The 15794-nt window shown below is 37.0% G+C and overlaps 1 protein-coding gene across 2 annotated transcripts in view; it reads left to right on the top strand.

Moving 5' to 3' along the window:
• The window catches only part of LOC145677526 (insulin-like peptide receptor), a 495629-nt gene that overhangs the window by 200038 nt on the left and 279797 nt on the right, over positions 1-15794 (top strand). For both annotated transcript variants that reach the window (XM_081747998.1, XM_081748005.1), the window contains exon 3: positions 4745-4850. In XM_081747998.1, the coding sequence (XP_081604124.1) occupies positions 4745-4850 (106 nt within the window). The remainder of the gene's footprint in view (positions 1-4744; positions 4851-15794) is intronic.

Raw genomic sequence — 15794 nt, 5'->3', positions numbered from 1 at the left:
GAAAAGAAATTTCTGAAAAAAAAAAAAAAAAAAGTGCCGGGGCTGCAATTGTTAAAATCAGATGGAAATATTTCAAAATCTCTTCAGCTGATTTTGCTCCTCACCTCAAGATGGATTATTTAGTCATATCAATTTGATTAAATGAGTATTCTAGAAGGGTTAGGTATTTCAAAATCTTTACGGAAAGTAGAGTATCTTCTGTATTTTTCATCAATATTCTAAGGGAGAAGGGGATTCAGATATTTTTCATAAGCCTATTCTCCGCGTTCGAAAAACGGGCATTTCAGCTAGTTGAAAATCTGACAGTTGCGACCTGCAGCAATTGCGATTATGTGAAAAGCCGAGACAATTGCAGTCATATTTTCTTAAAATCATTTCAAGAATGAGTGGTGACAATTGCGACTACGTTGTTAATCATGTAAGTTTGCATCAAATTTGAGCTTCCTAGTTGAAATTGAAGCTATATACTAACCGAAGATTGTCGAGTGAGAAAATTATTTACATAAAGTTGTATATGACAAACTAATACAAAGCTAAGGAGAATGAATACAACAGCACAACGTTTGTTGAGTTTTTGCTTATAAACCAAATGACTGAATTTTGGTGAAGCCGTTAATTGGTGGCCAATAGCATTGTCAAACGGTTGCAACGTGTGTGGTAGGGATGCGCACGAGACGAGTCGAGACAGGACTTTCCTGACAAAATTCGAGTCGAGATACGGCTCTTCCAATAGAGAAATATGAATTTTTCGAGTCGAGACATCACTTTTAGAGCACGTTTGCGAGACGAGACAGCCACAAATCTTGTGCGCATCCCTAGTGTTGTATATAGTAAGCAGTTTATACTATTCATGCTGACTTCGAGAACACCAAGGATGAAGGTTGGCTATTCACTCACGGCGAAGCTCCTGCTGGGAAGTTAGAAGAACTTCTGGATTATTTTGTACACAACTGGCTGCAAAACGAAAATATTTCTGTGTTGCTACCAGCGGAAATACAAGACCAATAATGCAGAGAGGGATGAAATATTAACTCGATAGATCCCATCTGAAGGTCCAGATCGGAAACAAAAGGCACGAATGTGGATTTGTGAAACATCCTAAAAGGCATAAAAAGAATAGAGATGTTTGAGATAATCTTTCATAAATACGAATTCCTGTGATTTCAGAAATGCCTAAGTGCTTTGGCTCATGTTTAGAAGCTGGATTAATGCACAATCTCCCGTGAAACTGATGACGCATGGTGATGCTGATAGTTTATTGTTCTAATTTTGTATACAGGGCTAGCATAAATGATTCATTCATTTTGAAGAAGCTATATTTTCAAAAGTATTACACATACACACATGAAAGATATATGAAAAGAACCACAAACTCACTAAGTTTATACACCTTCTACAAATGTTCAATATGTGCCCATATGTTGATACGATACACATCCAGACGATACTCGAGCTCATTCCATACATTTTGTAGCATAGTCCTGCACTGCAGTATTGATGCGTTCTTTGAGCTCGGCTAAGGATTGCGGTAGTGGGTGAACAAGGTCCTTAACGTACCCCCACAGATCGGGGAGGCCAGGTGCTTTTCCCTTTACATAAGCAACCAGTGTCCTTGAATTGTCGATATCACTCCAAAATGCTTTGTTTATATGGCGGTTCTTTTCCATACTCTCTTCTGAAAGTGCGTTGCACAGCTATAACAGACGAATATCTGGCATATTCAAGCGCACAAAACACCGCCTTCTCGATTCACTTACGGACGGATGTAGAAGGAGCGGACGGATGTAGAAGGCAGTGGCACAAAAACTTTTATCTTGCTTTACCTCCATTTTCGACAGGTATTAACCTCGTACTTCCACACCCGACGGGAAAGATAATGGACTCGTGCTGCCACACAGTACAAACTTGATGAGTTTGTAGTTCTTTTCATATATCTTTCATGCGTGTACGTGTAATACTTTTGAAAATATAACCTTTTCAAAACGAATGAGTCATTTATGTTAAACTTGTATAATAGTAGTATACAAGATAACCAAGTACTAAATGAAAAAAAAAAAAAACACGAACCGCCTTATGCAGAGTCGTTTTGACGTAAGATTAGCGTCATACTAAAGACCTGACTACTGTAGGAACCTTATGTTAGTCGAACTCTTTAGTATGGCACTAATCAAACATCGAAACGACTCTGCATAAGGCCCGAAGTGACTAACAACCTCTCTAAATTTAAACTCACCAAAATAGTTACGCATTAGTTCGGGGCCCCAACTATTTTGGCAACCACCACCTGCATACTAAACTGCACGCTGTCAAGTCTCAGCTCGGTGTTTAGGCCACGAGTTCCCGTACTTCACAGCTAGAAGAGAGATGATTAGCACGCTTACGTATCGGGCATACTCATCTCACACATGGCTATTTGTTGCGTGGCCAGAATTTGCCTTCCTGCGCTATTAATGATGAGTTGTTACCTATTTGCCATCTTCTTCATGTTTCAGGATCTTGCTCCTGAACAAGCCCGCCTTGGACTCCCTGCAGCTGTACATCTGTCTACTTTGCTTATAGTGCTGATGATGCGTAGTTGATTTTAAAGTTTTCTCATTCCTGCAACATGCCCAAGTCTTGACTGCTTTGTGATAGCTTGTTCCCATTTTAATTAATTTATTTCTCATTTTATCCACTGCCTGTATGTGTTGTCATGCTGGCTTTATTCTTGTCATAGCATTTAATTTCTTTCTGTCTTCTTTTCTATCCTGCACAGTCCTATTCACCATTAATCACATGCGTTTACCTGCTGCCGAGCTGCCCCGACAGAGAAGATTAACATGTCTTTGTGTCTGTTTTAACTAGTCCTTGTATTTGTGTGTTGAGTTTACGCCTTTGTTCATTGCTATGACATTTTAACTCCTAAATGGAATGATCCTCTTTCCTTATTATATAGCTTGCGTTCTGAATTTATCATTTTCCTGGGATATTTTGCTTTCATTCCTTTTCCTTTCTTGTTTTTAATGGGTCACAGAAGGGTGCAAAAGATCTTGCTGTCGACACTTACATTATTATTATTATTATTATTATTATTATTATTATTATTATTATTATTATTATTATTATTATTATTATTATTATTATTATTATTATTATTATTTCAAACTAGGGAATCTTTCAGTTGTTGGAATTTGTCGGTACACCGATAGAAATATACTGTAGCTGTTTTAATAGGTCTTAGCTCAAAGGTGACACTGTCACAAATAGTCCATAAAAACACAGCTTTGGTTGGTTGGAGCTTAGCGTCCCTTTTCTGCAGCGAAGTTATATGAAACTAGAATCTAGAATTTAATATAGAATCTGAACCACCGTAGTGCGTTCAAATTTCAAGGCTTTTCCCACCAAGACTTGAGCCCGGGACCCCATGTACCTACGAGAAGTTTGGAATGATAGGAAGGTTACTGGTTGTATTCCTTTTTAATTACGTTTTCTTTTGTTTGTTTGTCATATGATATTGTCCCGGGAAGTTCTACTTGGGGATTCATTTCTTCGACTCAATGTCCGATTATTGGAAACATAAAAATAAGAATGTAATAGATTTTGGAACTATATTGATTCTAGCAGACTTCCCATTCTTCGCAAAGTAACAAAATTTTAAGCAGCCTACGACTACTTCCTAAAGTTACATAAAAATAGTGTAGTCCAAGACGGAAAACAAGACAAGACAGAATTTTTGTTACGAGATACGAGATGAGACACTTTTCGAGACGGGGCAGCACTTGCATGGTATCTTTATGGCAGTAATTGGCTCTTATACGTAATTTTGGGTAAGCAATAGAATAGAAGTTTAAAATAGTATTTTAAAGTAAGGAAGATCACAAGCGACTTTCATTTTTAGAATATTGAAGACAAAAAATTTCCTCAAAAGTGAATAACCTAGCATTAATCTTAAAAGTACTCACTTATTTGATCCAAATGAATCTCGAAAAATGCTATAGGGGATGAGAAATCTGTGTACCAAGTTTTGTATTTATATACATAATAGATATGAGGGAAAAGCTTGTATACCAATACACGCTTTCCCCTCAAACCTATTCTGTTTATCAATACAAAACTTCGTACACACATTTCTTATCACCTATAGTATTTTTCGAGATATATTTGGATTGTGTGGTTTTACTCAGGGCCACTCCAAAGGGGTCCAAAGTTGATGGGAGGGATTTCTGGAGGGAATTTTCCGGACATTCTCCCAATTTTCCCTGTTCAAGTACGTTATGGGCTCCCAATACATAGTACGTCTGGAAAGCTTGTTTTATGCTGAAGAGAATGGACTATAAACCATGACTTTCCAACGAACAGTGTTGATGTAATAGCTATTTCACTGTGACTCTACGATTTTCTTTATAATAACAGGGTTAATTGGCCCCAGGGACTTACTTCGTTGTCCATGTCACCTAATATTTTGTGCATGAACATATCTTCATTATGTTTATCGAATGGACTAGGTTTGATTTGGATGTTCGGATGATACGTTCATGTCCGTTCCTTGTCGGTTTATTTCTGTATCCAGGTATAAACTTTACAAACTATGTACCAAGTAATTCAATGACTACTGCCCAATTTAGAGTAACTTATCATTAAAAATTTCAAATCATTTTATCATTAGTGTTCTTTTAATTCAGTTTTTGGCAATATTAATACTTAAAATTCCTGCCACTTAGTAGTGTTACCTTGCTCTCTAATACCTTTGACTTGTCTTTTGTAGAGAAACCAAGATCTTAATGAATGTCCGAATACTTGTCCTGAGAACTGTGAAAGATCTGAGACCACCAAACAGAGGCTTTGTTGGGATCATGAAACTTGCCAGAAAAGTAAGTATTATTAGATTTCGCATTAGTAACGTCATTTCGTTCTTTTTCTTGGAGAAAGAGGGCAGGGGGAAGACTGTGAGGAAGATGGTTTCACGATTTTCATTAGTATATCCAGTGCCGGATTTAGGTTTGATGGGGCCCTAAGCTATTGAAAGTAATGGGGCCCTTATATATATCTATATCTCTCTCTCTCTCTCTCTCTCTCTCTCTCTCTCTCTCTCTCTCTCTCTCTCTCTCTCTCTATATATATATATATATATATATATATATATATATATATATATATATATATATATATATATATATATTGCTTTCGTTTTCAGCGACAAAATGTCCACATTTTTGGGGTTTGGATATATTCTATATGGTAATTTATGGCTGTAATAGATATCTAAATACGTTTACATATCATACGTTTATGTATTTTATTAACTTACATATTAATCAAATTACAACATTACAACACATTGCAAAATTCTTTAGAACCAAAATACAGACTCATAATCTAGTCTTTGGAAGCTTACTATAACATGAAATAATAAGCGGTGTCAATTTATTACGCAAACTGCAAATAAATTGACAGGGCAAGGCAAAATGATGGACGCGATTTCAGAAAGTTATTCTGTGAAATCTAACAAGCATATGTTATTGCGAGATATGCGCTTCGAAAGGCTAACTTGAAAAGTTTACTTTCCATCCAACGTTTCCACTTTCTACCGCTAGAAGTCAGCAGCGAGCAGGTAAGGAAAATGGCGTTAAGGAAGAGATGTTTCTGTGTGTTTCATTATCATGTAAACAAATCTGTGTTTAGTATATACATGACTTCACTCCATATGATTTCTTCATGTGGGGTTTTGTAAGGGATCATGCTTACGTACCGCCACTTCCAATAACATTGAATGGCCTGTGCGCCCGCATCACAGTAGATTGACCGCATCATACTGGAAAAGGTTTGGCAGGAGATAGATTATCGGCTTGATGTGTGCCATGTTAGGTAAGGTGCTCACATAGAGCATTTGTGAATATGTTCCAAGAAAACTTCAACAGTTTACCTTTCTTACCCCATGTTTCATAGTAACATATGTTTGTTAGATTTCACACAATAAATTTCTGAAATTGGGTCTATCATTTTGACTTTCCCTGTATATAGCATTATTAATAAGACATTATGTTGTAACCTACACCCAATACAATTGTAATTTATAAAGTGTATAATAGAGTACTATCATCATAATAGTCTACACTGTTCATTGGGAGAGAATACTTTTATAGAGCCGCAAATAAGTGTCGAATCTATAAACAGTTGCAAAGGGAAATTAGATTGGTGAGTTATAGTAACGGTATCTAATGCAAAATAATATTGTCTAGCCCACTGCACTTCCACTTTACGATCACTTTTGTCTATTTTGATGATATAATAGAAAAACTGTAAAATTAATTGTAGTTTAATTTCGTCCCAGTTAAGCACCTTGCAGATCTCTGCTTTTTTCTGTGCCAACTATGATCAAAGCTCCACTTCATGCTTCTATACGTGGAGGTCACACCATTTCTAATTTTAAGTTGTTTCTATTCAGGATTTTTGATAAAGTTTCAAACATTTCTAAAGATCCAATGTAGATAAATACAATCTGAATATCACCCAGAGTTATTGCCTGAAGCTCAACTCCAGTTTCAACCAATTGTGCGTTTTTTTCAGGTCAAGTTACTAGAGTAACTAAGGCCAAAATGGAATGCAACCTTCGGAGATTACACGAAGTGTAATACGACACAAATTCGCTGAAAATCATCAAAATATCGTTGAAAAATGTCGCTGTTAGACTAAAATGATTATAAAACCTATAAATATTAGAAGTAGCTTCTTTTTACTGCGACGTGAAAAAGTAGGTACTTTACTTTGCTATGTAGTAACTAGTGCCGACAGGCCTAACACATTCAGACTGGTGCATATTATCGTGCACAAGATAAATTCACTTGTGTAGTTCTGAAAACAATACATATATAAAAACAAACGATTCAGATGTCTGAAACGAATGAGCCATGCTTTCCTTTAGTGAATTATTATTTACACTCTATAGATCACTGCCAAAATGAGTGGCAAGGATAGTAACTCGGAATATTGCGAAAATACTTCTTCACACTTCTTTTAATATTTACAGCAAAATGTCTACAATTTTGCGATATAAAAAGTATCGCTGTAATTTCTTGATATTTTACTATTATTTCGCCAGCTTGTCGCTTCATGTCTTCTTAATGAATCCACTGTTACCAGTCCCGACTTCTTGTCGTATTCCAAAGAGTACGAGAAAGACAGCACTATAGTTCTATCAGCAAACAAGTACAAAGTACTATAACACTTATACTGTGAAGTCTTATTAAAGTAGCTAAATGTAAGGCTGGGAAACAAGGTTCCCATTACAAGCAGGAACCTGAAACAAGGGCCCCATTAAAAGCGGGCTTGGTAACAGGTGCCCCTTTACATATAGGGCTGGAAAACAGGTGCTCCAGTACATGCAGGGCTGGAAAACGTGGCTCCATTATAAGCAGAGCTGGAAAACAGGGTTCCCATTCAGTAGCGTAACTACGTTTTATGGGACCTCCCGCAAAAGAATACCCAGGGACCCACCAGAATAACACTTTTGTGGAATGATAAGATAATAAATAACCATACTTTCCTATATCTCTCAAAAATAAGTTAAATGCTTGCAACTGCTAGGCCTAAATATTCATAAATGGAAACCACTTTGTTATACATGTAATTTATTCAATAAGCTTCACAATGGAAGATAGACTTTCTTTGCAATCAGTAACGTTAGTCTTCATGAAGAGTAGCATAAATTAATTGAATGGTTTCCTTCTTGCTTTCCTGTCAGCAAAATCCCTTACTGACTTGCGTACATCCATTGTTTCAGCTTCGTCCGCATTTATTGAGAGCAGTGCTACACTACTTAAGATATTTTGGGAGCGTCAAAACCAACAAACACGCGGTAATAATTTCTGAAAAGCTAGATGCGAATGTCTTATATTTCACAATTAAAAGCCTTGAAGGTCAAACACAGAATTCTGAGCACTTAGTTTAGATTTCAGTTGTTTCACAAAGCAAATTACACCCATCGGAAATGAAGAACCAATATCACAGCTGTAAGTTGTTTGAAGTATCTGTGCCCTTCTTAGAATTGTATCATCAGTAAAATTAATTATATTGGTAGGAAACAAAAAGGAAAATTTGGATACTGTATCACGCAAAGATATAAAACGACAATGGAACCAGGGGCGGATCCAGGACCGACTTCTGAGGGGGGGCCGGTGAGTTATCATACTGCTACTTTTAAGAGCTTCAAACTCTGGGATGGGTTTTATTTATATATCTAAAATAACAAAGTTTCCTCTTCTGGGGAAGGGGGCGATTGCCCCCCCTGGATCCGCCCCTGAATGGAACTGTGGATTGACCATATCAAATAGTTTAATATAGATGTTAATTCTAAAGTTTGATTCAATGATTCAAGAGAAATATGTAGCCTATAAAAGCCGACCTAACCGACTTTCCTTCTTTTTTGTTCGCGGTGTTTGACCTACACGTCAAGCCTCCCAAAGATAACAGAGAAAAAAGGGGAGGGTGGAAGAACATTGCCGACTAATACAAAATTGAAAAGTATGTTGATTCGACCTATTAGGAGGCTAGGGTAGGGTGACCAAATCATCAACTAGAAAAAACGGGACAACTTTTTACTTTTGGATAGGTTGCTCCTCTAAATATTTATTTTTTCCATTCCGTTCTCTCTCTCTCTGTATCTCTCACAAAAAAGGGCAAATTTACACTTTTTCGTTTTAAAACATATTGAAAAGGTTGTGGAATTAATTAAATAACAAGTAACTATCAGCAACTAACAAAAAAATGAAATTTTGAAAAAAATTAGCTCTCCCAAGCAAGAGAAAAGTTTTAAAATATCCATGTTGCCCACCAACCTATGGTTGAGGTGAACAAGACCAAAAATATATAAAACATTCATCAACATCTGCCAATCAACAAAATCTGTCACCGGCAGAAATTATCACAAACTACTCTCAACATCGGATTCCAACTCCCTTTATTTTTTTCTTACTTTTAAGCATTATTTCACTTACAACTAGTTTTCATTTTACTTTCAATTTTATAGTTCTATACTTTGTTCCCCTTTCGTAAATGGCAGTATGTAACATCTTAGTTAAATCACGGAAAAACTGTACTGTACTGATGACAGCGCCAGTGTTCCAACGCCCGAAACAGAGAGTAAAAATATTTTGTTTTTCATAAGACTTTGAGCCCCTTGCACTGTCGTCTGCGGAGTGGGAGCCTTGGAGGGAGAGGCCTAGGAGTGAAAACAATGCAGCCACCACATCCAATATCGCAAACGTCTTAATAACGTTGCTCAGTAATTAGACATATTCCAATATAATCATATACCGTAGAAAATAATATAAATTAGGAAATTTTAGATTGGAAAGTTTTTTTGAAAACGATGTACGTAAATACGGGACATTTTGGCGTCCCGGGAAAATTTTTCGGGACACCGGGAATGGTAGCTATAAAACGGGACAATCCCGTTTTTACGGGACGGTTGGTCACCCTAGGCTAGGGTGAAGAGCCCCTTTGGGGTTTCGCGACAAAGTAGTTACGAAACTGCTCCAATTACAAGCGAGCCTCTGAAACAGGGACTCCATTACTAGCGGGGCTAGGAAACAGGGGCCCCATTTCAAGTAGGCCTGGGAAACAGAGGTTCCATTATAAACGAGATTGGGTAACAGAGGCTCTATTAGAAGCAGGGATAGGAAACAGGGCCCATTACAAGCGAGACCCTCATTACTTGCTTCATAAGAGCCTAGTGCATAACAATACAAAAGTTCTTGTATGTGCGCCTTATCTTATTTGCTTTCTCTTATTATTTGGAAATTGTATTACAACCAGTTTCTGGCTAATAAAAATCTTTTGGGGGCCCCCGAGAGAGTGGGCCCCTAAACTATAGCTTGTTTAGCTTATACGTAACTCCGGCACTGAATATATTGTTAGGTTAATTAAAATGTATACATATCGCAAATTCAGGAAGGAGGCAATTGCCCTCTCTGAAGATCCAAAAGACCAAAAGGCTGTAGGTATCGCATTAAAATATACTCTTATAGCATTCTGAATGCTCTGATCAATATTGGACCAAGTCTGATTTTATATATATTGTACTTTAGCTCGTGTCAAATGGCCTAGGTGTTACTGTGCAGTCTTTTTACGTTTTAGTAAAGTTGACAATTTTGTCCCACTTCTGACGGCATTATCCTAAAGCAAAATTTCTTGCCGCTACTAGCTACTGTAGTAACATTGTATGGCAAGACCTCAATAGTATTTTCAAGTACTTTTTCAAGGTCGTAATTATAGTGACGTCTCAGAAAAGCATCCAACCAGGTCCCGGAAAACCAATATACTCATCTGATATTTTCTTCGTCCTAATCCCCTTCAAACTAGTTCCCTCCTGCTTCCACACAGTTTCGTATCCTTTCTACTGCTGGAAACAGACCTGGAACCCTTCATCAGGAAGTGCTAGAGATTAGCCGTCACGTTGCACCAGATCTCCTCTTGGGTGCAAAAGTGAGTTTCTTTCTGGTGTCTTTCGATTTTGGGGAAGAGACAAAAGTCTCACGAGGCTGTACCCGAAGAGTAGGAAGCTTGACGAAATATCGAAATCTCATGCTGTGACGAAAAGGATAACCACATGAGCTGCATCGGAATCATTATCCTTGTGCAGTCTTTGGGGCTTCGATGTCCAGAGATCTGGTGAATTTCGGACAAAGAGCGTTACGTAGACGACGAAAAATGACTGAAGATAAATTCTTTGTATCTGTATGGCCTTCCTGTACGCACCTACTCATGTTGCACATTGTCTCGGCAATCGGACATATCAACATTGCACTGGTTTGATTTTGCTACGCACCCGGCGATCTTCTCTGGGTCTTTGCAAGCTTTGTCAGGCCTTGGCGAGGTCGGATGTATCTACGGAGTCAATTGTGACTTCGTTCTTGCGTCCTATCCTTACATTCATGTCTTTACTATTTTAGCTGCGCCGAGACCACAGAAAAGCACCCAACATAACTAATACTCTACAACAGAAGACGCAAATGAAAGTAACGCCATCTGCAGGGTAAAGACATCATAGATCCGTCTTCCATGTAAAATTTAGCCAACCTAAGCCATGTAGTTTTCTCCAAAACCAAAATGATGTATGATAATTTTTCAAAAGGGCTCGTATCTTACGTTCTTAAAATAATAAATCCTTTAAAAAGGAGAAAATGAACTAGTTAGGATATTTTAAGAGAACCTTTGTCTGAAAGACATGGTAAAAGAGCTTTTTATTTATTAATTTAAGAAGAAATATATTGACCAGTAATGGCAATGCGGCAGGATTTTTTTTCGATTTAGTCCTACGTGTCATAATGACTTACAATGTTATTTTGATTAATAAATTTATTAGTATTGTCAAATTGAAAAAAGTGTGTGTCTTTGACATGAGGTGCCAAATGTTGTGTTTTAGAAAGTTCAACATAGATAATTAATAGTTGTGTCAATAGCTCTGATGAACATTAGAGTCAGAGACGTATTAGAATATAGACATATATCTAACTAATAACACCGTTAAGTAAGGACTTTTGCGGGTTTTCCAATTAAACCTAATCCGTGGATGTCCATGGAAGACGTAAAAGCGCTACTTGCCCTGAGTAAGTAGAATAATACATTAAGACAAATAATATAATAATGATGTATGAATAATGCATTAATTATTCAGAATAATTCATTAAAGACCCCTAAATAGATAACTCCACCACGCCGCTGATGGCATTTTTTAAATTATTTTCTTCTAGATCCTCATAGTACGCCTTCCTCACTCCATGCTTTTTACAACAAATAAACTCTGCTAAAATTAGTAGAGAGAATCACGCGAAAATCGTTAAAGTCAACCTTACCCATATTAAGATGTTAATGGATTAACTTCATTAACGAAATCGGTAAAGGTAATTAATTAATCAATGTGTTGCAAGAGAAACAGAATTTAAAAAATTGCTTTCATGTGTGGGATACGACCTATAGATAGCCTTCGTAAAAGTTACCGTTACTTGTTAACGGATGCTAACGGATTTACTCAATTAACAAACTCGGTCTAGATAATCACTCTAGCTCTCTATTGAAAACAACAGAATTCAAAAATCCTCTTACATGTATGAGATATTGACTATAAATAGCCACCATTATCCGTTACAATATTAACGGGTTAATTCCATTAACAAACTCGGTCATGTTAATCGCTCTAACTATCGGTTGCAAAAAAATAAAAAAAAATGCGCTTATGAATATTAGTCCAGGACCCATAATATACCCCCGTAAAAAAATCGAGGTCCAGAGAATTTGATTTTTGATTTATGTTCTCGGATCATTATTGAATTAATTTAGCTTGGGTAGACATTTCTAATCCGGGCCAATTAGGTTCTGAACGTCATTTTAACCCTTTCGATACGGTGTGCTTTTTGATGTTTTCGTCGACGAAGTTATGCAGGTGCTGCAGCTTCCCTAATTATCCTATTGAAATTTTCTATAGTGCGTTGTGTCGGCTAAAGAAAAGGTTTTCAGATGATGGTATATTTGTTTCAATCTAGATAATAAGAGGGAAATTATAGAGGGAAATACGGGATTTTTTCTAAAATGTTCACCTAAAGTCGGGAATTAAAATTTTTCATGGCTGGAAACACTGCCACTAGATAGATGCAACTCATCTTAAAATAAACTTTGGTACACCACTAATATATCCTAGAAGTATGATGTTGATATCTAACAAGCTAAGCATGTAATTTTTAAAAAAAAAATTATCATTCGGCAAAGAATGTCTAAATTCATGAATAGAAATAATGAATACAATAAGATAAAATACATAGAAATAATGAATACAAGTAGATAAAATACATAAGTTTGCCTATGGGTACACAATTTTAAATTCAAATTATAAAGAATACTCATTATAAGTAATGAATATGTGTACATAAATTTCTTTCATTTACATTTGTATGAAATACGTCTGACATTTTTCTTAAGCTATATTAATTCAATAATGATGTAAAATTACAAATCTAAAATGATATTTTGTGAAACACCATTCTTTTTACAGGTGTATATCATGGAGCCTGTATTTAATTATATCCATTTGCAATTACGCGTTTTTACAGTCACTTGCATTACATTTGCAGCTTGATGAACATTTCAGAAGAGCGTACCGGCAGGAGCATCTTTTCGTAGCGCAAGTTTTGCAGTTGCATGTTCGTGTGAGTTCACTGGGTAGAGGCTTTAAAAATTTAATAGGTTTAAGAACACCATCAACGTTTTCCCATCCAAACTCACAGGGGTCTTTTGGAACATACGAACGATTCAAAACATTTACACATCTTCTGAGTAAATAAAATGCTCTTTTAATGTGTCCATGCACGGACGATGACGTTGGCGGAAGGTCACTTAGTGAAACTGATCTCTTAAACTCACTGTAGCGAAGTTCATCAAAAGTGTCAACATCACACTTTGTTTTCCACACTCGCACAAGATACTTTTCGACGTCTTTGAAGTCACATTCGTCGTCATTTTCAGCAAATTCTTTTAGAAACTTCACTGGTTCAGCTCTTAAAGCTCCACGCTTAGTTCCTATTTTGCTCATAATGTCATCACCTGTGAGAATATGGGCCTTGATGAGAACATTGCAAATCTCTGAGTTGAGTCTATGGTACAAAATATGAAGAGGGATAAAGCGTCTTTTTTCACCTGTTCCATAACGTATCCATAATTCTTCCAATCCTTGACTTATGAAAAGTGAAACAAATCGAAGTAACAGAATAATTACATCTGTGTCATTCGATAGAACAATTGTTCGCTTCAAACCTTTTCGAACTGCCCACTCTACATGTGGAATGACACGAAGGTCAGCTTCCTCCAATTTGTGGTTCAGTTCTTCCACAATATGGCCTGCACCGTTTGAATATATTTGTGCCGGCATCAATTCCTCATTAACAATCATTCCACTAGCAATAATTGGGAATTCTGAGTTTGCTGAAGCATCAGCAATATTTCGCCGCATTAGCATCTCCAGATTAAGCTTGTTTGATGTAGATGACCATAATTTATCATGTTGCAAAGGTAGAGGTGTAGAATTTGTTATGCATGCAAGTTCGATCCACCCAGTTGTAGACATTCGCCTGATTCTCTCACATTCTTTGAGTGAAAGTTCAAGATAACTGTCAAATATGATATGCAGTTCTTGCAGAGTGCATACTGATTTTGATATTTGTAGAACTCTCTGAACAACCTCTCCAAAGTTTTTCATGGATGACAGCTTGACCGTTCGCAATTGGGACATAAAATCCATAATAACAGCAGTGTTTAGTGCAGAGACTGATTTGAAATAAAAATCGTCAGGTGAAAGATATTTTTCTAATTCTTTAACGAGTGTGTGTTTTACTGGTTTTGTCGCAGCATCTCCATCAAATAAGGCGTTTGTTGGAAGAAGGTCATGAGACAGAATGTTCTTGATAGATTCCTCCCTTTCTTTTGCCACATCTATCTCTCTGTGGGCTTGGGAAAGAATTTTATTTGAGATCACCAGTGGAGATTTTCTGGTTGCTGGTTCTGTTACACTGTTCCAATTAAAGCGTGGAAGGTCAGCTTTATTGATTACGTCAAACAACGATTTTACTTTCAATACAAACCTCTCCTGCTTCAGCTGTGTATATAATTCTGACCCATGTGAAAAGATATCTAATAGACGTGTTTTTACATCATTATTCACATGTTGTTTTGTAACAAAGTTATGCAGCCGCACAGGCTCAATCATTTCAAACGGATTTCCTCGTTGCTGCATAAAATGAACAAGGTTCTCAACATTTCTATTGAAACGTTCTCCTCTCTTTCCCATTAGCTCATGGTGAGGAACAGTTTCACGGTGGTCCACTAATTTAGAATTGGTCACCTCTCTGAAAACGTTACAAATAGAAAGGACTTCGTGGTAAACTAGCTGCCATTGAGCAACATAGTCACTTTTACGTGTTTGACCGACAATTCCCTTGAAGCTTTTCTGTGATCTCTGAATGGTTTGTTCTAATTTCATATCAGGAGCTACAGCATTGAATCGTCCTTCTCTGTCTTTGATCACGAAGTGTCCTTGAACAAATTTGTTGTGAAGGTACTTGTTTTCTACTTCTAGTTTTTTTATTCTTTCTAAATACCAGGACCCATATCTCACATAGTTTATACAATCGAATTCACGAAACACAGGAATGAGTGACTCCACAGTCTTCACGTGCAGCTCCCAGTCACCTTTTCTCTCAGCATGTACTAAGTCCTTCACTAGACCGATTAAAATCACATTTCCCCAGTACGTGCAAAGCTCTGACTTAACCTCGCACTCTTTGATAAACTCTTCAAACTTGGCTCTTAAGGTTTGTGATATTGAACGAAGTCTAGTGAATGTTGCCTGGCTTTGCATTGTGTCCTTCAAATGAAGTGCGTCCTGTGCCTTGCACACTTCTTCCATAACATCTGCGAAATCTAATTTGTTATTCTTCTTCCAGAAGGCCATCCAACGCAATGTTTCTATAGCCTCAGAGATGGTGAGCATACCCTGTAAAGATCGAACATAATGAGTTCCGCTCAATACAGATTGCACAGTTTTGGTTCCAAAGATTTCAGTCTCAATGAGTGCATCTTCTATGCCACATCCACTTAGATAACTTCCTACACACCGCAGGGCAACCTTTGTCATGTGAAAAATGCCCATCATTGGATAAAGATCACTAAATTCTTCTGGATTGCTCATACAGATCTCAGCGACAATACGGAAGACACCTTCGTCACAGAATATTGGGAGGATTGGTTGATCTTCAAGCTGAGCACGCACA

Source organism: Thermobia domestica, chromosome 2 (genome assembly GCF_964235325.1).
Source record: "Thermobia domestica chromosome 2, izTheDome1.hap1.1, whole genome shotgun sequence".
NCBI lineage: Eukaryota > Metazoa > Arthropoda > Insecta > Zygentoma > Lepismatidae > Thermobia > Thermobia domestica.
Note: the sequence above shows the minus strand (reverse complement) of the source record. Positions and strands in the feature narration are given on the sequence as shown.